The 24,448-nt window shown below is 38.6% G+C and overlaps 1 protein-coding gene across 6 annotated transcripts in view; it reads right to left on the reverse strand.

Moving 5' to 3' along the window:
- LRMDA (leucine rich melanocyte differentiation associated) overlaps positions 1 to 24,448 on the reverse strand; it is a 172,125-nt gene that overhangs the window by 53,468 nt on the left and 94,209 nt on the right. For all 6 annotated transcript variants that reach the window (XR_005556273.1, XR_005556274.1, XM_039339609.1 and 3 more), the window contains exon 3: positions 17,971 to 18,129. Coding sequence is in view for 4 of the 6 variants with exons in the window: in XM_039339609.1 (XP_039195543.1) it covers positions 17,971 to 18,129 (159 nt within the window). In the remaining 2 variants the exon portion in view is untranslated. The remainder of the gene's footprint in view (positions 1 to 17,970; positions 18,130 to 24,448) is intronic.

Genomic DNA, 24,448 nt, shown 5'->3' on the forward strand with positions numbered 1-24,448 from the left:
TGGAACAGCTTGCCTTCAGAGGTCTTGGGTGCTTCATCACTGGACAGTCACTTGTCTGAAATGGTATAGGGTCTCCTGCTTGGGCAGGGATTTGGACAAGAAGACTTCCAAGGTCCCTTCCAGCTCTGTTTTGACTGAACTGGGACATGGAAGAATAATTAAGAGAAGAATCCACCTGGATCCTGGCTTGGCCTTCTTTGGGATGGTGGCCATTAAGGGATCATGCAAAGCCTGATACAGACTTCAATGTGACATACATTAGGGCAGGGGTCTTCAAACTTGGTCCTTTTATGACTTGTGGACTTCAATTCTCAGAATTCCTCAGCTAGGGTGCCTGGCTGAGGAATTCTGGGAGTTGAAGTCCCCAAGTCATAAAAGGGCCAAATTTGAAGACCCCTGCATTAGGGATTACAATATTTCTAATGGATCCAGTTTCCCCTCATTTTTTGGGCTGAATTCCACATACAGCATTGAAATAATGCACAGCAATATGAAACCAGCAGAAGCTCCATGAAAGGTTGACCATCTTAAAGTTGCTATGAGTGAGAAAAAAATGGTTTAGATTAACCATCTCACTATCACACAACAGGAGATAAGTTGTCTGCAAGGATGAATCACAGAATCAAAGAATGAAAGGATGAGAAGGAACTGTGGACATCAACTAGAGCAGGGGTCTTCAAACTTGGCGACTTTAAGACTTGTGGACTCCAACTCCCAGAATTCCTCAGCCAGGCTGGGGTTTCACAACCCTCTATCTAGACATCAACTCAGATTTGATCACCCTATTTCCTAGGCCTCAGGAACTTTAAGACATGTGGACCAATTTCCAGGATTGATGTGGGCTGGAAGATTCTGGAAATTGAAGTTTACATCTCTTAAAGTTGCTGAGGTTAGAAAACATTATCCTAACCCATTAGCCAAGTCGTATCTAAATATACAGAACAGCACAGAGCTCTGAAAGGAACTATTTGAAGCTTCCTTTCTGGTTGACGTGGAGCCACTGACATATACTCATTGGGCAAGCTTTTATTCAGCCAGTTCTGAATATTCTCAGGTTCAACAATGAAGATTACAGTTACAAGAAGGTCTGGGGAAAAAAGAAATAATAAGTAGAAGAAATGAAATGCACGCACAGCTGTTCCAATGAAGGGCTAAAAATACGCTCCCCTCCGAACAGAACAAAGCAATTCAAACAATAAGAATCTGAAAAGACAAAAAAAAAAAAAAAAGAGGAAAAAGGTAGGAGTTGGATGTTCATTTAATTCCTTCCAATGCATACTGTTTCAAAGGCAGATAAAGCCACCTGTGATATATAAATCAGCCGCTCCCTTGCTTGGGAACATTACATTCTCTAAACACTTCATACAATACCAATTTGTATAAGAGAACTGTTCTAAAGCAATTTTACTCGTGAAGTATAAATGGTTGCCATTACAGCTTGTTGCTTTTGTACTTACTGACTGCGCAGAGTAAAATCTATAACATTTACATTTCCCCCCCCCCTTTTTTTTTTCACATATTCATCTTGTCATAAATGGGGCCGGTGAGTCCTCTTCGAAGGAGCATCAGCAGATGCCACCACATCCTCTGAAAGCAACTGACAAGAAGGAAGGAAACACACTTGGTCGTCCTGTCCCAACTGAGCAAGGAAAAAAAACTCTAGATTTCAGTCTGTAAAAGGGAATGGAGAGATATGCTCAGTGCCAAACGATTTCTTGAAAATAGTTGGGTATTGTTTTCTTTTAGAACTACAAGAATGGAAGAATTGCTAGAATGTTCTGCCTAGGAAAAAAGAACTTCAGGCTAGAAATAACAAATTGCAAATATAACCAAGTTTTTGGCATGTTACCGGCCCTGGAGAACTGTAGCCTCTTCATTTGACCTACCATTGAAGCATTCCCACATATCTAGACTTCCAATTCTAGATTTGGATTCTCAATTTGCTTCCTTGATTCTATTTTGGCTCCAAATGGACCTCCGAAGGTTACATTTTAAGCATATGTATCATGGTCCAATTCAAGCTTCTAATGTTTTTGAAGCAAAGCATCTCAACTGTGTTGGACTGGGCTGGGACTGGAAGGCTTTATAAACTTTTACTTTACTTTACTTTACTTTACTTTACGTTACGTTACTTTACGTTACTTTACGTTACTTTACGTTAGGTTACTTTACTACTTTATTTTACTTTACTTCCGCCCTCCAGTTGGCATTAATAGCCGAGGCCCTTTAAATTATCAACTGGAGTCAGCAGGTCTGGGAAGGGTTTGATATCTTTTCCCCAAATCTGTGCCTCCATTGATATCCCGCAATCTCATTATTTAGCTTAACACCTTTAATCTTCTTTGCCTTGTACAAACTTTACTGTGACCAACCGAGTTACATATGGAAAGCATTATAAGGAGGGATGCTGGTTTAAATATATATTGCTTAGGATGCTCTGGAGGTTATTTAAGAGATGCCCACAGAGGGGCATTGCTCCTGCTGAGAACCTGAATATCTAAGGCAGAGAACCATATATATTTTTTTTCTGACACCACACTGTACGTGTTACTAACAGGCCTAATTTATAATTTCAGAAATGATTAATGATTTGTGGTGTCTCACCTGAAAAGTTTGTAAATATTTCATAGAGAGATTAATTCACTGCAGCAAAACCACCTCCTGCTCATGAAAGCTTTCTCACAATACATCTGTGGCCATCAAGACACCCGTAACATTTCTTGTTATATACATCTGAAAATATTCTGTAGCGCCTGTATCGATAAAAGTGTTTTTTGGTCAAAATAGTTAGACGCATACAAGAATCCTTGAACTGGTATAGGACACATCTTCAAATTCAATCAGAATAGAACTGGAAGGGACCTTGGAGGTCTTCTAGTCCAACCCCCTGCTCAAGCAGGAGACTCTCTACCATGTCAGACAAGTGGCTGTCCAGTCTCTTCTTAAAAACCTCCAGTGATGAAGCATCCACAATGTCTGGAAGCAGGTTGTTCCACTGATTAATTGTCCTCACTGCTAGGAAGTTTCTCCTTAATTCCAGGTTGCTTCTCTCCTTGATCTGTTTCCATCCGTTGTTTCTTGTCCTGCCTTCAGATGCTTTGGAAAATAACTTGACCCCCCTCTTCTTGTTTCTGTTTTAAAATCTCTGGGAAACAAACCTCAGTGTATCTGTTGCATACTTAAGAGTATGGGTCTTCAAGGGAAAAAACACTTTGATTCTGAAACTAGATGTAGAACAGTTTTTCCAGTCATCACCAATGCTTTTGCTGATAAAGGGAGTCATGCTGTTCTCCAGAGCACCAGAAGGCAGGAGAAGAAGCAACAGATGGAAACTCATCAAGCAGAGAAGCAACCTAGAACTAAGGAGAAACTTCCTGACAGTGAGAACAATTAACCAGTGGAACAACCTGCCTCCAGAGGTTGTGGATGATCCAACATTGGAAGATTTTAAGAAGAGACTGGACAGCCACTTGTCTGAAATGGTATAGGGTTTCCTGCTTGAGCAGGAGGTTGGACTAGAAGACCTCCAAGGTCCCTTCCAACTCTCTTCTTCTATTCTTATTCCTATCCCATCCCTATCCCATCCCTATTTCTATTTCTATTATTTCTATTTCTATTCTATATTATATTATATTATGTGTTATGTTATGTTATGTTATTATATTAATATTATATTGTATTATATTATATTATTATATTATATTATAGTATCGTATCGTATCATTATATTATATTCTTTATTTTATTATATTATATTATATTATATTATATTATATTATATATTCTATTTTATATTATATATTATATTATATTCTATATTCTATTCTATATTCTATTCTACATTCTGTTCTATTCTATTCTATTCTATTCTATTCTATTCTATTCTATTCTAAAGGGTCTGGAGGCTAAGCCGTGTAAGGAAAGATTGTAGGAACTAGATATGTCTAGTCTAAACAAAGAGGAGAACTTTGGGTGATTTTATAGCTGTCTTCTAGTAATTGAGGGGCTGTCAGAGAGAAGGGAGTCAACTTTATTCTCCAAAGCACCTAAGGGCAGGACAGGAAACCACAAGTGGAAGCTCCTCAGAGGAAGACCCAACCTGGAAATACGGAGGAATTTCCTGACAATGAGAACAATTAATCAATGGAAGAGCCTGCCTCCAGGAATTGTGGGTGCTCCATTGGTGGGGTTTTTTAAAGAAAATACGGACAGGCATTTGTCTGGGATGATAGGCAGACTCCTGCCTTGGGCAGGCAGTTGGACTAGAAGACCCCCAAAGTCCCTTCCAGCCCTATGGTTCTATAATTTTATGATTCTATGACTTGAGATATACAGAGAGATATACATGGACTGATATACGAGGAGGAAAAATTTCTCACAAACACTTTGGGAGGTTTGAATGATCCTTAATTTAGATAAGTCAACAATTCCACATGATTATTGTAATATGAACTTTGTACAATCTGCATGATCTGACTGCAGAAAATTCAAGAATCAATGCCATATGAAGAGCTGCTGCTCTGAACCGTGCTTATTCCCATGAAGTATGATAATAATTTCTAGAAAACCACTATATAAATACTGAGCTCTGTTTTTGCCAAATTTGCTGGGAAAACATTATTTAAAAAAAAAAATACAACACTCCACGGCAAAATAACCTTTGCATCATGGTCTTCTAGTTCCAAATAATATTCATCCATATACCAAATATTTTGTGAGCGCTTCTTTAGTGTGTTTTATGACTACACAATCAATAGTGCTCAAGAGTCAAAATAGGATATAAAATCTGAATGGGTGCTATTATTATTTTGCACAAGAATTAAACTATATTTCTGTCTAACCTGAAGACAGTCCAGTTTCATGGCTACAATATGTTACATTTCTACCAGTTCCTGAGGCCTGGTAAACCTCCAACTCACAACCGAGTTGTGCGTTCAAGCACATTACAGTTTTAACAAGCTATATTTAATAAGCTTTATTTGCTAGTTTCCAAGGGAATGCAGTCAGTCTGGTGAGATTCTTGTAATCTAGGTGATCAACAATAAAGTAACTGCTTTGCTCCTGACTGTTCCATTACATCCTTGAGGATTTAACCATGTGAACATTCAAAAACTGCCCTTAACATCCTACGGAAATTAAAAACAGAACACATTTTCATGTTTGCTTCCCCCCAAATTCCACATGGACCTCACACAGATACACAACATTTTCCCTTAATAACGTGGCTCTCTATCAACAGAATTAATCCTTCTATGTATTGGCACATAAGCTACATTTTGTAAAGCTGAAAGTATTTAAGCATCCTAAAGTGGTTCATTTCCAATTAAGGCTGCATCATTGAAAACTTAATTGTTTTTGGAGAAGGAGATAAGAAGCAATACACGGAAAACAACGGGGAGCAAAACTGTCTTTTGCGAGACAAGGGCGGCAGACCGAAGTAAATGATTGTTCAACTATATTCAGAGGTTGCTTCAGATTGGTGGTGCAGCTTGGAATAATTTACTGTATTTTATTATTTATTTTAAATACGGCGTAGCTTTAGCCTTGATCATCTCTACTTTTTGAAGTTTTTCACAAGAGGCTATTCAAAAACAGCTCTCAAACTGATATGGTTGTGCACACAACTTTCAAGCTTCAAAAGTTGAAATATGGATAAATATGTTTTCTTGGCTGTATTTCGATTTTATCTTAATCTGCTAAGCAATCACCAGGACCGCAGAGTATAGCTTGGATGAGACAAAGAAACTTAAAATATTTACAATACTCAAAATAGGAAATTTCCATAGAGTTGGTTTACAGAATAACAGTGTTGGAAGAGACCTTGGAGATCTTCTAGTCCAACGTTCTAGACTCTATCCTATTCCAGACAAATGGCTGTCCAATCTCTTCTTAAAAACCTCCAGTGATGAATCAACCCACAACTTCTGAAGGGAAGTTGTTCCACTGTCAGAAAATTTCTTCTTAATTCTAGATTGGATCTCTCCTTGATTAGCTTCCATCCGTTACTCCTTGTTTGATGAGGCAGATTTGTTTACATTTCTTAACTTACTGTTGAAGGCAAGTTTATTTCTCCCTTTCTTCTTCTCCATCCTAGCTTCATTTGGGAATATCACTAATCAAGGCAGGAGGATCTAGTCTACCTACATCAGAAGAAGGCCATAGCGTGAAAGATGAAGGTGGTCTCTCTTTACTTTCTCCTTAGTCCTATGCAACCTGCTACTTAATAACTACTACTACACGCTGGAGAAATTCAAACCAAATATGACCAGGCACTCTGCATTTGAAATATCCTCCCACACAGCATAAAGCTAATTTAGCTGTCACTTACTGTAAGTAAAATGACAAATATCCGTAATATCTGTCAGGGTATGAATACTTTAAAATGAGTTATGCAGCTGTCAACATTTTGATGACTCTAACAAGAACAAAACAAACGAACAGCAAACAGACAGCAAGTCTGTTACACAACCAGTTGCCAAAGTCTGCTATTACTTATATAAATATTTTTTTAAAAAAAAAATCAAATGACTTCATAAAAAGAAGATGAAGAGGAAAGGATTCAGCCCTGAAGTAATACAGATAAATTGTCAGTACAGTAGACAGATACATGCCAGGTAGGGTTTGAGGTAGATTATAGTTCTCATCATGATTGCAGCCATTTATTTAAAAAATGCATAAATGCTTTATGATTTTGGAATATCAAGATCCACAATTAACACTCAGCAGCAGAAAACCTACTATGTTCCAATAGAAAAGGGTTATTTGTAGCTCAGGGTTGAAATGTAATAGTAATAGTAATGTAATAGTAATGGTAATAATTCCTGTTCTTTGGGAATCTTATCCCATAACTCCAAGAGTGGTTTTCTTCCCATGAGTTTAGAAATGTTTAAAAGCGACCTTATTAACACATACAAAGTTTATTGTTATTATGCCCAGATTACAGAGCGCATAACTGTCCCTGAGAATTTGGATTTTGAAAAGTACTTGCAGAGCTGCCTAATATTTTTTAAATCTTTTGTTCCTTGGGGGAAAATATGAGATGTGGAAATCTTAGCCTTAACCTTCCTCCTAACGGTGTATTAATTAATGACAAGGAAGGGATTGAATCATTCACTTGTAGATGGGAAATTATTATCCAGGCACCTGGTCTGCCCGTTGAGGCAGAGCATACAATAGACTTTCATTCTTAAATCCCAGGTGAGCAACTTCGGCTGCTCAGTTTACAGCCTATGGAGCTGCTGGCCAACCTGGACATTTGGTCTGCTGCCCAGCTGATCCTGAATTAGGAGCAGCTAAGAAAGGGAGAAACCCTGCAAACAAAGAGTGTAGAGTTAAAAGGATTATCTCCACCAATGCAAGACGCAACTTTCTTGGAAGATTTTAACTAGAAGACAAACCATATTTTAAGGACTGCATCAGCTTTTGTAGGACCTTAACTTTATTTGTTGGGAGAGTCATAACATGGTTTTGGTCACCAAGATGTAAAAAAGATGTTGAGATTCTGGAAAGAGTGAAGAGAAGAACAACAAAGATGATCAGGGGACTGGAGGCTAAAACATATAAGGAACGGTTGCTGGAATTGGGTATGTCTAGTTTAATGAAGAGAAGGACAAGGGGGGACATGATAGCAGTCTTCCAATATCTCATGGGTTGCCACAAAGAAGAGGGAGTCAAACTATTCTCCAAAGTGCCTGAGGGCAGGACAAGAAGCAATGGATGGAAACTCATCAAGGAGAGAAGCAACCTGGAACTAAGAAATTTTCTGACAGTTAGAACAATTAATCAGTGGAACAACTTTGTCTCCAGAGGTTGTGAATGCTTCAATACTGGAGATTTGTGCTCCCAAATCATTTTATCCACTTTCATTCAGGAGTCAAGCCATCATTAACCCATGTTCATTTTTTTCTTTGAGGCTGCCCTGTAGTAGGTATAATGCTTGATTTTCAAATTCTTTGAAAATATCTTTGGATCAAATCTGTTCACCATAAAGTCACTATATACACCACAATTCCTCTCTTTTAAGTTCCATGTGGCATTTAATTTCTCTTGTGTAGAGACTTTTATACAAGATGTCCTTATAATCTGTTTTCTAAACATGAGTCCAGTCCACTAGGCAAAAGCAAGTTCCAAGACAAAGGCAAGGGCAACAGCAGAAGAGACACAATCCAAAGTTTAAGGCAAGAATATACAGCAAGGAAACAAACACATTGTTCCCAGTATCATCTCCATCTGTCTGCTGTGCTAAATAGCCAGCTTCTGGTGCAGCCCATCAAGAAGGGTGAGCCTGCCTCCTCACAAGTAATCTGGCTGACTTCTTCTGCTCCTGCCTTTTCTTTGCCCTACGTGTTCTCAGATCAGGTGCAACTGGCAGTTCCTCTTCCTCATCACTGACCAGAGGCAGCTTCCTGCTTTCCCCACCTGAAGCCTCAGGGCTGTCCTGCTGCAGCTGTGCTTCAGCCAAATCCCTCTGGACGGCTGCTCGGAGCCATTGACCAACTGCCCTCCTGATGTGTCTGGAACTGGTTCATCCTCCTCCAAGCTGACATCTGGAGAGGTATCTGGGGAAGCGTCCTTGGGAGTCATTACATAGCAGCAGTTTGGGACACTGGGAGAAGACGCTAGACAAGAAGATCCCAACACACTCAGAATTTGTGGATGTCTTCAAAAGCTACTTAGTGGACGTTAAGCCAGAATTTATACTGCCAGCTGCTACAGTGCAGAACTTCAATTTGGAAATTGTCACCACAGATGTCACCTTAAGAGCCAAAGCAGCTACGAACTGTAAGAACAATATGTAGGAATTGGCATGGTGCCCTCAAAGAAACACTTATCTTAAGGAATGTTTTCCTTATTCTTGCCAAGGAACTCAAAGGCGCTGTTTATTTTATAAGTGAAGTCTGTATTAACCATTATATTGCAAAGTAGCATTTGGTTGGCAACTTTATCTTCCCTAAATAAAATCACTGCTGCGTTCTAATCTGTAGTTGCGCCACTCCTGGTAAGAGTAGAGTCACTCCCGAGGTAAGATCTGACAGCACACTGTAGCATGATTGTCTCCCTAATCAAAACACTCAGGATGATCTTACAAGAAAAGGAACTGAGAAAAAATCTGAAGAAGAAGAAAAATTGTAGCAACGGCTGATTCAATTACCTTCCCATTGACTGGATAAATGCACGTTCTTCCAATCACGTGAAACAGATAAAATTTGAAGATATTGTAAAACCTGTGCCCTGGTGAACAGGGAAACAGCTGGTGGTTTGATAACTCTGAAAATAATCCTAAATAGGGCCCGGTGTGATGTATGAGTGTTGTTGAACAACCGGAAGAGATAGCTGCACACTGTGGAAGTTGTGAGCTTAGTGGGTGACAAGCTAATTGAAGTTAAACAAAGAAACCAGGAGACTATCTGTGTTTTCCCAGCAAAGATTAAAGACTAGATGCACCCAGGTCTGAAATCAAGTGGTTTTTTTTTTTTTTTTCAAAACTTATAAACAGAAAAACTCTACATCAGTGTTGTCCAATTGGCACCTTTAAGCGGTGTGGACTTCAATTTCCAGAATTCCCTAGCTCTCATGCTGAGTGGAGAATTCTGGGAGTTGAAGTCTACACAGCTTAAAGTAGCCAAGTTGGGGGGGAAAACCCACTCTTGATCTTACCAACCCACTGAGGACAAAATTGTGGATCCAGATTATGTCTTCCAAGTATTCAGGAGTTCTTAAAAGAAATACCTAACAGTTTGCTATGATCATTCTCAGTCTCAATTACTCTTATTTGGCTATTTAAAAAAAAGAAAAAAAAAAGAAATCGGGATAATTGCAATTTATGTCTGTTTGGGGTATATTGATAGAAAAGCTCAAGGTGAAATTGTCAAATATAAGGGACAAGTCTGCAAAGGTATATTATGTCCTTTCTCCCTGCCTTCAGTGGCAGGCACTGTTTAATTCTTTAAATAATTATCAGTGCCTGGATATGCTACTCGGTGTTGCTGCAATTAACACAACAGTCAATCTGGAGAGCTTTTCCGTCTGCATTTGATAAGCAGATGGAGAAGAAGGAAAACTGGAGCGTGTCTGGCTTTTGTGCCTGGGCACTGAGATGTAAAGGTGCAAAGAGGGTGTTCACGTTAAAATCCTTGCAATGACCAGACCACTAAGCAAAGACAAGTTCCCGTGTTTTGTGAAGTATTCGGAGTGTCCCGTCAACTATCTGAAGCATCCTTCTATATCTTCTGGGTCTTAACACGCTAAGGCTGGGGAAAATTCAGTAAATCTTACGAGGATGCTGGGCTAAGGCAAATTGCACAGCTATTTCCTGAATTTGTGTAAGAAATGTATGAAAGGAGTATGAAAGTAAAATTTAAAATAATTTTTTTACTTTGTTATACCTTCTTGACAAAGCTATAGAGGTTGTCCAGTTAGCTGCACGTATGCATTCAAAAGGAGAAAAAACAAACGTTGTGGGTTTTCCTCCAAGAATAAATGAGCTTCTTGAAAAATACTGTCCAAGGTTTAAGAAAAAGAATAGTAGCGCTGCCTCATTTCTAAGAAATTTAGATCTTCCGTTTCTTCTGCCCCTGAGTTGGAATCAATTCCTGTAACAAAGTTTACGGCATTTTTTCTTCCTTTCTGAAAATAACGAGAATGCAAAAATGAAACCAAAAACCTCCCCCACGATCGACATAAAATGGTTTAGAATGGAATTTGCAAGTCTTCTGATGAATCTTTTGTGTCTTGCCCTAATCAAATGAAGAATCTGTATTTCTGAAAAAATGGAACCGAGATTATTAATAGCAGCAAAACGAAAGAGTTTGAAGGTCTCCATCATCAATTCCAAAAGGAAATAAGCAAAGTGAATTTGCTGGTCTATTACAAACGAGAGCCTAGATTTCAGAATTATCCATAAGCACCGGGACCCCAAAAGTTTCTAGTCCTCTTCATTGATTCTGGTTTATGGTTAAAGTCCTTCAGCTGCTTCGGGCTCTTTGCAAAATTCCAGACATTATTTCATAATGGAGCTTCTGCTTCTCTGGAACGTTGTGCCATCAATGATCCCTATGCCCATTTTCGATATTCCTTCGGGGAGGAGGGCTAGTAGAATAATATAATATTTGATTATTGAGTTTGGATATCTATTTATTTTATTTAATTTGTTGTTTTTATAAATAGCTCATGGTGGCATACCTAATTAATACTATGCCTTCCTCCTTCTACTTTCCCCATAACAGCAATCCTGTGAGGTGGGTTGGGCTGAAAGACAATAACTGGCCCAAAGTCACCCAGCTGGATTTCATAGACAAGGCTGGACTAGAACTCACAATCACCTGGTTTCTGATCAGCTGGTGCCTTAATCACTAGAGCCAACTGGCTCTTTACAATAAAGTGCTGCAGGTCCAGTGGTACCTACACTATAAAGTAAAGTGCTTGCAACTTTATGAATACTCTGTTTTCTTGACAGAAATATAGGTGAAAAGCTATCATTTTCTTCCATTATTTTTTTTTTAAAAAAAAAATTCCGGTCCAAGCTACAGTTTTCACACTGATTGGAAGTCTCCCATCCAAATACTAACCAGGGCTAAGCCTGCTTAGCTTCCTATCCCAGATATAACATTTTATAGAATGAAATAATTAATATTGCCCTCTCCTGAAAAAAGTACAATTATTGGGAGACTTCATTCATATATGAGTATGTTAAATATTTTTTGTATGTGAGAGAGTGTGCTTTGTGAGTTTAAGACTTTTGTTGTTGTTTTCTTAAATAAATCACAGACTGAAATATCTACCCACTCTAGTTAGCCCCTTGTTGGAGCTAACTAGATTTGGGGAAATGTGCAATGGAAGGTTTTGTGGATACGTTGGTGTCCACAAAATTATGCTATAAATGTTCCCTTTTAATCATTGACACTGTCAGACTGGACAATATAAATTAGCATTTTGTCAATAGCTAAGCCTTTCCCCATCCTGTCTCACCAATTAATGACCATAAAGCCGATATATTTTTATTTAAATAATCAATGGGATTTTTTTTCATCTGCTTTTACTGTTGTCAAGAAACCTAGGAGAGTAAGATTGTCGTCAACTCTTCTTCATTTAATTACCATAATTTATGCAGATCAGTGTTTGATGAAGTGTATAAGGAAGGGAACCACACTGCCAATCATAAAAATATATAGCTACCATTTTCCTTTAATGCCGTCTGTCAATGCTCTGTAATAGAAAACATCAAATCACCTACTTTAAAAGCCCCTAAAAATATACTGATTCGTAACAAGGAATAATATCTCTCAAGGTTAAAGCCAAGTTTGAAAGTGATCAGTACTTCGTTATTCTGGAGATGTTGCAAGGTGCAGCTGATGAGTAAGCACAGTGACAAAAGTGACAGTACTGAAATTATCATCTGTTAAGGCTTAGCTTAAGCATCAGACATATTGTGAAGGACAGATGAATGTTCCCGATAATCCTCAGAATAATTCGGCTCTAAATTCTCCAGGCCAGACGTGGGATGTGAACATTCAAGTCCTACGAGCAAGGACGGTTGACATTTGATCTCCTCTTTGGCCATTTGAGGCACAGTTCGGTTTCACGATAAAATGAAAGGGGATGCATTTCGGACATTCTCTGCTCTTGGAGCAAAGAGTGGGATTGATTTTGTAAAAACGGTGAGAAAAGGAGCATCGGCCTAGGCCTGCAGAGTTTCCCTATGGGGTTGTTATCTTCCACATAACGTGGAGAAAATCGTGATGGCAAAGATAACACTGCCTCTCTTCGTCCTGAAAATATTACGCCATATTAATTGTTTAATAAAATGGTCCCTCACCCATCTAAGAAATAGCAGTGTTTCTGACTAGGGGCGATGTGATTATAGTGTTCCAGTATATGAGGGGCTGCCACAAAGAAGAGGAGGTCAGCCTGTTTTCCAAAGCACCAGAAGGCAGGATAAGAAAAAACGGGTGGAAACTAATCAAGGAGAGAAGCAACCTGGAACTAAGGAGAAACTTCCTAACAGTGAGGACAATGAACCAGAGGAACAGAAGTTGCCTTCAGAAGCTATGGGTGCTCCATCACTGGAGGTTTTTAAGAAGAGACTTGGCAGCCACCTGTCTGAAATGGTATAGGGTCTTCTGCTTGAGCAGGGGGCTGGACTAGAAGACCTCCAAAGTCCCTTCCAACTCTTTTATTTTATTATTCATTTATTCTGTTTTGATGTTGGTGCTAGGAAACAGTGAGGACTCAAGCAGAATTAACACCTATATTAGGCATGTCAAACTCGTGACATCACATGACATCGCACAATGTATCGGGCCAGTTTTGCCATTGCTGGCAATGGGGTGGGAGCAGCTTCCAAGTGACACGTCCGGCCCACGGGCCAGCAGTTTGACACCCTTGTCTTAGGACAGGGGTAGGCAACCTTGGCTTTTTTATGACTCGTGGACTTCAACTCCCAGAATTCCTGAGCCAGCTGTGCTGGTTCAGGAATTTTCGGAGTTGAAGTCCACGAGTCATAAAAGATCCAAGGTTGCCTACCCCTGTCTTAGGGTTTCTATTAATTTAATTTCTTTCTTTCTTTCTTTCTTTCTTTCTTTCTTTCTTTCTTTCTTTTTCTTTCTCTTACTCTTTCTTTCTTTCTTTCTTTGTCCCAAGTCTTGCTGAAGTTGCTGGTTTTAAATGTCTGTCGTTACAGTTTTTAATCTTTATCTGCTTACATCATCAATCATTCAGGAAGGCGAAGGGGATTTGTGAAATGAACGTGGAGACGAATTTACTGTAGAGGTCGCCACAGAAAGGAGAAACGAGGATTATTGCCCTAAAACAAACAGGACTTGTGTGAAAGCAGGATCAGGGATGAGAACATGGAATCCCAGTGCCACCATCTTCACAGATGGGAACGTATCCATGATTTCTGGGAGTTTGCAAATCAGCACAACTCTCAAGCACTGCAAACCACCACTGCAGTAACTTAATAACCCCCTACATGGATTCACACATCATTAATTAAGATGCATCTGACTACTAGGAGTGGAGGGACCCTGGTCTTTGCAGGCCTAGTGAGCGGAGTCTGAATGCGAGTGATCCCTCTTCTGTCTCATTGTCATTGATCGTGTATGATTAATGATTTCCAGGAATAAAAAGTGAAAGGTCAGTTTCGTAGTTCAAGATAGAGCAGCTACATTGGGAGTAATTAAGAGACTTGTGTAAGCATGATGAATAAGCACAAATAGGGACCGTGTGCCATAAACAAGATAACACCAGAAGGTTTAGGACAAAAGGGATATTTCTTTAGAAAGTAGACTGGGAAGGAAAGCAATATTTATTTTTCCTCTCCTCCTCCTACAGTTGGCTCACCCTCAGTTTCTGAAAAGCTTATTATCCACACAGCTTACGAAGGAAGGAGCCTCCTTAAACATTCTCCCAATTCCAGCCTGCCCGCCTCCTTTAAAAATAAAGATAAATTTAAAAAATTAAACACAGATAATTTAAAGAGTTTTCATGTAAATGGATTCAACTCATCTTTGTTTAACATTGCCTTTTATGTCAAGTTCCATGAATTTCTAAGCCTGACGAGGTTCACTGGGAATCTTTTTAATTCCCACCCACAAGGTCTCGCTGGCTGCCGTCTGACTGGCACTATAGAGGGATCAGCCATAGAATTTGCCGAGAAAGCTGGCAGACAGGTGTCAGAATGGGCCAGCGGGCCAGCCTAACACACGCTAATCAGCTCTGGTGTTCTTTTACAATCCATATCTAATTCGCAAGTTTCATTCTTTCTGAAAAACAATTACTAGGTTTTGAAGTTCATTGTGCATTTACTCAACTGTCTCTTTGCATTAATGTAAAGGGGAAACAAGGGGGGGGGGAAACCCCAGAGTCAGTAGGGAAAGGACATCAAACAAACTTAGGAGCGATGAAGGCTTTATTTTTTTAAAAAAAAAAAGCTAATATAATTACAGAGGCACGTAATGTTTTATAATACCGGGGAAAAATGTAAAAATACCTCTTTCCACCTCCAAAAAGGTAGGGGAGCCTTTTTGTATTTGTGAAACTGAAGGGCAAACATAAACAACTTACAGAAAAGTAACCAATGAAATCCCTTGTTGATGGCATCAAAGAAAAAGATTATAAGGGTTTTTTTTAAAAAAAAAACTATCACCAAGGGAAAGCATTCCAACTGCCTTTGAAGAAATAGGCACATAGTTCCCCCTTAAAGGACAACTATTTACAATGTCGTACTTAAAAGATGTATACATGGTTATTGCATATTTCTGCTTCATTTTCATGTTTTTCTAAGCAAATCATATGTTTTTTGAAATTCTAGGTTTACCCTTTGACTTTGGAAATGTATAATTTGATAAACCTTCAAGCAATCTTTACTGAACATAGACGCAGTGCTCCGTACAAGGAATTTTGCTTTGTTTTGTAATATTCAAGTGTCTCGATTATAGATTCATTTCCAAATCAAATACAGATTTCTTTTGGTTATGTTATTTTCATACCATGACAAAGAGTGATAAAATAGCCCTCTGCCAGCAATAATTTTGTTCTGCTACACAATGCTTCCTTCAAACAACATCATCTCCCTAGAAGAACAGAATTAAATAGACAGCATGTCAAACACCACAAATTTGTCTAGATCGCCATGAATAGAGTAGAAGCCAAGAAACCTTAAGAAAAACTTTCCAATTGATTTATTCACTGCTAGTCTATTACAGGTATTTATACTTAAATATGATAGCATTTTATGATATTTAAATGTTTAAATTTAAATCCAACTTTAGTAAGAACTTTATTTCAATGCTGGTCTGTGGCCGTATAGAAATTACTACAACTTTGCTACGTTTTGCTATATTCATAGAATTTTAGGGAGAGACAAAAACTTGAATCCAAGAAACAGAAGAAAATTCAAAGACAGATATTGGGGTGTGATTATAAATGAGCCTGTAATACTAAATGAAATGCCCTTTAATTGTCTTATTTATTTCCTCTTGAGCAGATTGCCTTCTCATGATCAAGATGAAAGAATGGGGAAAAAATGTGGTTTCTCTCTTCCCTAGACTATTTTTCTAAGCCCAGCACAAGGCCAGAAGCATCCTCTAGTTCTGGCTAATTGTCAGTGACTTGAGACATCAGGACAATGCTGTTCCACACATCAACAAATGTGACAACTGACAGCTAGACTATAAGCAATGACAGCCACCAAACAGTTGTAGGTTAACCTGATTGCGGATCTGCACGTCTTCTTCTAAAAGATCTAATAGCATCACAAACATTCTTAAGGTCCCCTAAAATATGTAAATTGAATTCATAAGGTGAACCAACCAGGCATCATAATACTAAAATGAATTCTTAAAAATGAGGACGAGATTTTAGAAGGCATTTTAGCACTTCGGTCCATACGAAAACATACCATCATGGTCAGTTATAATGGAGTATGTTCATTATTCTCAGTTTACTCCTTCCATATTTTGAGAATATATCGTGTGATCCAAATCCCTTTCTCCACATTGCTTGCATTTTTTTAAAAAAAAATGGAATATGCATATGTCCATCAAGGTTATTAACCCTTCCTCCTCCCTCTAAAGAACAAATATCTCCTGAAAAACACTTGAAGTGCCTCTTGAAAAATACATCAAGACTCCTAATGAATCTTGGAAGTAAAATTACAGCCTATTTGCTTTTCATATTGATTCAGCCAGGCTTCAGATTGTCACAATGCTTTTAATTTTAACCAAAAATACACAAAGTTAGAGCTGCTTGTTTTGACAATGATAGAAAGATTTCAGTTACGTGTTAGCTGTGGAAGATCTTAAGATCTTTCACAGTGAAAACCTGTTCGGGCAAGTTCTTAATATTTTCATGTTTACAGAAGAAGAATTTAGGCAGTCAAGTTTTCACATGACTGACAAGGCCTGACTGCATGAAGATTACATTAATATTAATTTGCTGAGCATTATAATTGACTTATTGGGTTGGGTAGGTGAATACACTTAGTTTTGACTTTGCGATGCAACATGTCAACCAGGTTAGAAATACAGATATTCTGAAAGGCTTCTCTCCCAAGAGAAGGATTATTGCCTTTACATAGTAAAATGTAGGGATGGGATTATCAGTCAACAAAAAAAGCAATTTTGTTGTGGGATATGAGCAGTTCTGCCTTTCAACTAAAAGGGAAAGCATATTGCCTCTGTTCTGATTTCTTGGGAACAATCCAGATTATAGGTTTTTAAAAAGTCTTGCAACAATAAAGAGAGATCAAGATCAGTTCAAGATTTTTTAACTTAGATCAAAGCTTGATAATTTGCAACCATTGCCTCATTTAATCACCGGCTGCATTAAAACCCTGCCAGATGCTATCAATATTCTGATAAATTTCCTGGTTGGAATCACTTACAGAACATTCTCTGAAAATTTATCATGGTTGTTATGGGTCTCATTCCAATCCTGCACTGCACAAAATAATTTAAAACTACTTTCCCCCTTTCGTTATTACTCAGCACTTAGGTCTTTAAGAGCGGGACATTATTCTCTAAAGTGAATTTAATATGGCGGAGGGCGATGTTTGCTTTTTCAGCTGAGAACTGCACTGCAACATCTGGATAGGACTAGAGATTTTAGTCCGGGAAAATTGGATGCGATCGTCCCACATTATGAATCCTTCAAACCTCTCTAAAAGAATAATGGCAATCCCTTCAAAGAGATCCCTCCCAATGTGCAAAACGTGTGCAAAATATACAAACATACAAAATACTGTTCTTCGTCTCATTAAAGCATCTGCATCTTTTTTCCTCAGCAGAGCAAAATAGCCCTGCAGGCATGTTGGAAGAAACAAGGCCAGATGCAACACCCAGACCTGTTATAACACAGAAATTGTCAATCAAACTCCAGTGGAGATGCTTCTCGCTCTTTTGGGGTGTCCAGGCAACCCAGGAAAAAAAAGATATCAGATTTGAGTCAGGGGAGAGGAATTGATCTTCCTACCTTGCGGTGCAGAGTTGGCACCTTCTAATATTTGTAATAAACATTTCTTTTAAAAGAGGCATGTTGTCAAATGTCTGCCACATAGCTTTCTCGTCTGAGTATCCATCTGGGTAAAGCATGACAGCCAGAAGCAGGTTCATGTGAGTGATCATCGGGAGTCTGGAAAAAGATGCGGTTACTTTAACAACTTGAAAAGAGAGGCTTCATACTCATTCCCATCCCTCCTTCCTTCCTTTCAAGGATTTGCCCGGCCTTAATCTCTCATTTTAATTATTTAATTCTTGCTTATTCAAACAGGCACAAGTTTTCCAAGTGGGGGCTGTTTATTAGTACAATAGATCGCCCTTTTCTTTTCCTTCTTTTTTTTTTTTAAAAAAAAAGAGAGAAGTGGAGAACCAAAAGCTTTAGTGAAAGTGTTTTCTGGTTTTCTTAACTGCTGGATAAATAAAGTGGATTCTAATCTCCTTGCGTAAGACTTGCAGATGTCAGATTCACTTTGTACTTGGCTCCCCCAAATGTTGCCAAGCCATTTAGTGAGGTTTGAAATTTTCATTTACAAACCTTCCAGAAGTGTATATTTCCCCGATGGTTTACGTAGGGAGCTCTGAAAAAAAGAAAGGCACACGGAAAATGGCAAGAACCAAATGACATTCACAATTTCAGAATTATATTTCATAAAGCACATTTCTATATAATTAACAAATCCTGCAATGCAATGCAGAGGTTTCCCTATGCATAATATAAAGACATTCTTAGACGGCCGCACTGGGGTTGATGTATTCAACCTCTCTGTGCAGTTTGTATATTTTAAATTATTAATAATAGTCTATGTTTTGATAATATTTTAAATATTTTGTAATGATTGTTTTGATATGCTTGTTGTTTTACTCAACTGTTGTTGCCCAGAGTTACTTTTTTGTGAGATGAGCAGCCATCTAAATTCGATAAATAAATGAAATAAAAAGTGCTTCACATCAATATTTAACAGTTTGTTAAATCTAAGTTGGAAGCCAGTTTTGCATGGTTAAAAGCACCATTTAGGCACGAAACCAGGTAGGTGACCTTGGGCCAGTCACCTTCTCTCAGCCCCAGGAAGCAGGCAATGGCATACTATTTCTGAAAAACCTTGCAAAGAAAACTTCAGGGACTTTTTTGACTTGAAGAAACAAAAAAAAAAATCTAAGAATGGTGACCCACAATGACAATCTTAAAAAAACAAAAGCAATCCCTTTTTATGTAAAAGAATAGCTGAGAACAAATTTAAACAATGCAGGTGCCAGCAGTTCTATTTGACGTACTTCTGTCTTTGAAAAGGGCCATTCTAGAATGCATTAGAATTATTCTTGATATTAATCACTTTTTATAGATTCAGTCAACAGACATCCCAGAGTGACAGATAGCAATAAATTAAGATGTACAAATAAGAGCATCTACCAAGAAAATGAAAAGTCAGCTGTAGAATTTTGCCTATGAGACCACTGCTTTTGGAAATCTTGATTTAAACAAATATGTGCATTTTTCAGTTTTCAAACCAATGTTTACAGTGATCATTAAAGGCACACTTCACAGTATTTAAAACAAACAGTTCTAGGCCTCTTTTTCACAAATGAAGAAATATGGTCAACTCCAAACAGAACACTAGTAACTTGCATTTTCCTTTCAGAAAATCCTGTAGAAAACTAGTTATCGCAAAATTAGACTTTATTCCCAGCCTTTGCATATTGGTAGGTGGCCAAAATAAACAACATCCACAAAAATTAACTGCTAAACCAATCAAGGTGGATCCTTCTTCCTTCTTCAAATGATGGCCCTTTTTGCTTTTTAAACAACTCCCTAAATGTATTTAAAGGGGGAAAAAGAGCAATAAGGCTAAAGGATTTAACCCGATGTGCTGATTTACAATATCTACAGGATTTTTTGAGATCTAAGAGCATCCCAGGATTTGGATACCTGCTGCCACGCATGTTATATCCTCAAATTCAATCTCTTGACTTCAGCTCTCCCTGACTTGAGATGCTATAAATCTCTTCGATGATATAAAGGGAACTTTTGACCTTTGAAGGATTATTTCTCCGTGGAGATTCCTTTTCTGGACTTTTTTTCTGAGAGATTTACCAGATATGTGACTGTTTCTCTCAGCTGTCATTCAACAGAAGCCTATGGCAATGAAAACAATACTGCGAAAAATGTCCTGTTTGATGCCAAATGACCTCCAACTGATTTATTTAGCCGAGACTTGCCCTCCTCACCAGAAATACATGAAGGAGGGCAGAAGAAACCATGGTTCTTCTCCAGTCTCCCTTGTGGTTAAGAAAAACAAACCTTGTTTGTCAAAATTATCTTGTAAACATATGTCATATAATTTAGTGGCCAACAAGAAATAATTTTGATAAAATTTTTATAAGGTATGACCTTCTGCCTAAGTGCGGTAAAGATTTATTTTTCTCCATAACCAATCTGCCAGGTAAATGGGGCTGGCAAAGGATGATGGGATGAGGATAGAATGGATCACAAGTCTCCCCACTGTTAATCCAAATACTTTAATCCAGTGTTTTTCAACCTTAGCCACTTGAAGAGGTCTGGACTTCAACTCTCAGAATTCCTGGCTGCTTTAACCACTATTCTTCACTGCAGCATTTCCATCCCTCTCAAGACCCAAAGCAACATGCCTCACTTTCAGAATCAAATAATGTGGTTGAGAGAACACAATCAAGATATACAACTAACTGCTCAAAACAAATTGGGAATTGAGTGGTTGGTAACCTAATCCTGTATTTTTCATAGCCTCTGAGAAGGTTAATTCAGAGAGGGGCAAATAAATGCCCTTGTTGAGATTTAAAATATGGATTTTGGAAAAAAAAAACTCAAAATCAGATCCAGAGTTGGTTTTTTTTGTTGTTGTTCTAAAACAAAGATATTCTCAATGGGTAGGGCAAAGCAGAAAGGAAAACCTTTCAAGTAAGTTAAAAGCCAGACAGTGAAAGCAGATTTTCTTCAAAGTAAATGCAAGCCTCAAAGCAAATTTAACTTATCCATTAGGCTATCAGAGTTACCATTAAGACAAGGACAGAGCATCTATGTTAGCCTTGAAATAATTATATATATTTATCAATATAATCTATACAGGTAGTCGTTGATTTATAACCACAAGACAGCTGTAAAGTGAGTTTTGACCCATTTGTGCTGTCCCGCTCACTCACACAGATGTAACTTTGGTTTAGTGAGTTTATTAATATTCCCCCGCAACTCCTTTCATCAAAAACCCAGAACTGTCCCAATTAAGTCCAGCCAAAAGCAAACCAAGGCTAATCCACAGAGCCATGGCCAATGAATCCACAAGGCACTTGAAAGTTTCCCAATCGAAATAAACCCACCAAGCAAAATTAAATCTACAAGACAAGAAGGTTCATGGGGCATGGTGTCAATCCAAAGGCAATCACAATGACTAGAAAACAAACAGCAAGAAAATTGCCTCCATCTGTCTGCTGTGCTAAATAGCCAACTTCTGGTGCAGCCCATCAGGAAAGCGAGACTTTCTCCTCTTGAGTAATCTGGCTGACCTCCTCTGCTCCTGCCTTTTCTCTGCCCTACGTGTTCTCGGATCAGGTGCAGCAGGTAGTTCTTCTTCCTCATCACTGACCGGTTGCAGCTGCCTGCTTTCCCCACTTGAAGCCTCCGAGCTATCCTGCTGCAGTTGTGCTTCAGCCAAATCCCTCTTAGACTCTTAGATGGCTGCCTAGAGCCATTGACCAACTGCTCTCCTGACAAGCCTGGAACAGGTTCATCCTTCTCGGAGATGACATCTGGAGAGATATCTGGGGAAGCGTTCCGGGGGAGTCATCACACCATTCTACAACATTGCAACTGTCATAAATCTGAAGCAGCTGCCAAGCTTTTGAATTTTGAGCACATGCTGCAACCATTGTAGGTATGAAAAACGGCTGTAAGTCACTTTTTTTCATTGCTGTTGTAACTTCGAACAGTCACTAAACGGATGGGTGTGAGGTGAGGGCTACCTGTGTATCAAAATGTAGTAATCCCTTATTGGAGGTAACATTGTAAAGGGATCTAACTCTGCACTGACAGTCACAGAAAAACATCCATCAATGAGCAAAATTTAAACTAGAACATTTGGATGATATCACTGGTGGTAAAATGGAACTGGATTTATTGAAGTGTCAAGTGCCTTCATAAAATCAACATTATCAATGAGGAATACCCTCTCCAGTATCCAGAAGTTTTTGCTTGTAATTAAGTACCTCAGTTAAATCTCAGCCCAAGCTGTGTCATCCTTGATTAAAGCTTTGGTTCATAAATCCTGCAAGCTTCAGAGAATGCGCACCTTGAAGGCAACTAGAGAGAACATTTTGAAGAGAACAATTCTGGATCAAACTGAAGAACTTCATAGAGTTCAGAAATGGAAAACTGGGAGAGAAATATTTAGGAAAGGAGAGAAGGAACAGCAAAGAAAGTCATGAAAGATGTTTTTGTACATATAGATTTTAAGCCAGAACTATTCTTGTTAGGCATAATTGCATGAAATTATGAGAAATTTTACATTGACAATTGTATTTGTTCAACATTGGAAAAATGAAGATTTACCAACAGAGGAAGAGGTCCAAATTTCCTTTACAAGCATATTAATAAACAGTATCATTTAAATCGTGTTGGCTACATAGTTATGAATGTTAAACAAGTTTTCTTCTGAGTCTCTGCTGAAATTATAGTAGAAGCTATCATGAGATGATTATGAGAAAGATCACATTCATCCAGATACTGGAGAGCCCTCGCTATGAAACTTCTAGACAACTACTATCATTATATTTTAATAGTGGTCTTCATAAAAATTAAATGACCCGGGTTTTTCCCACGTATCCATTCTGAATTTCCATTTACAGTTCAGAATATCTGGTGGGAGATGGAAGTACGGAACACCAGTTTGTGGAACAGATCCCAGTTTTAATGTATCTGCTACCTGGAATTTGCTGATGGAAAGTCTCAGAAAGTCGAAATAAGAGCATAAGGCCAGCCTTAATATAAAGCTAGTCTCATGTGTTCAGAGTCCCAAATAATTATTTGTCTTAACCTCTTGGTCTGCAAATTCACCAAAGCTTATAACCCAAAGCATTTTTCAACCATGGCAACTTTAAGATGGGTGGACTTCAACTCTCAGAATTCCCCAGCCAGCCTGGAACTGGCCTGGGAATTCTAGGATTTGAAGTCCACCCCTCTTAATGGTGCCATGGTTGAGAAACTCAGTTCTAACTCATTCTGGTCTCCTAGCCACAAAACCCACCACTTTCCAGGATGTCCCAAAACACCAGAAGCTCCCATGTTGACCACGTTTCTTGAAGGTCTAAAAAAGACGCCTCTTTTTTGAAACCACATTTCGTGAAAACTACCGGTTAACAAAAAGTACTGAAAAGAAGAACTCTAGAAATGCATAGATAGACGCGCCGGTGACTTCATTTATTCATTTAATTGTCTGGGCTACTCCTGACCAAGTTCTGTTCTTGGAAGAGAGAGGGAAGGCCAATTAATTTATCAATCTCCACTCTTTTCTGCCACAACGTATTTTCCACTTGCCCACAAAAAACGTGTCCATTATTATCAACCAGGTCCCTGTCCTCCCAAGCAGCTTGTGCAGCTGTATAATTACACTTCTTCTTTTGACAACTTCCATGATTGTTTTCCTAACAGTATATTACTTCGTTAGTACTTTCCAATATACGTTATTTTTAAACTGTCACTTGTGCCCGACTCATCCCAATTCTCACTCGTCTGTTTATCATAACAATCATTAATAACTGTCACTCCACGCCATCAATTTAACGAACTCTCTCCCTCATTAGCATGTTCTAGCATTTGTTCCATAGAAAGCCTGATTATTTTCTACAACAGGCCAAGCCAATTACTTTAGTGAAATGGAATCACATTAATCAAAACTTAACAAGGTGGCAAATTTAAAGATATCTGATTGCAAAAGACAGCATAACTAATATGTCAATGTCAAAAGGAGTAGGTAAGTACCCGGCAGCTGTACCCAATGTATCTTTTCACGGGAAAAAGCCCATGGATTTTGACATTTCATCCAATTTGACAACTACCACAGGGTACCACAAAGCAAAAGGCAAGCTGAGCGGCGCCTGGTGACTTCTAGAAAGCCCAGCAAGGACAAACTGGGGTAGGAAACTGGTCACCCAAGCGCCAAGCGCCAGTCCATCACATCCCCACTGCCCAGACGTTTTTCTTTTACACTTGAGAATGAAGTTGCTCATCAATCACAACTTGAGAAATTCAGCAAAACGGGTGACAAAACATGCACAGCCAGCAGTCTGAAATATGCTGACACAACGGACTGAAATATAATATTTTTCCCCCATTCAAGCCATGTAGGCAAAAGGCGGAGGGGAGGGCAGAACACCAGCCCCCTTCTTCCTCCCCTTGAGAGACAGACAAAAACATATTTATTCTATGC

This window comes from Crotalus tigris, unplaced genomic scaffold (assembly GCF_016545835.1).
Source record: "Crotalus tigris isolate CLP2741 ecotype Arizona unplaced genomic scaffold, ASM1654583v1 scf7180000017736.1026742, whole genome shotgun sequence".
Lineage (NCBI taxonomy): Eukaryota > Metazoa > Chordata > Lepidosauria > Squamata > Viperidae > Crotalus > Crotalus tigris.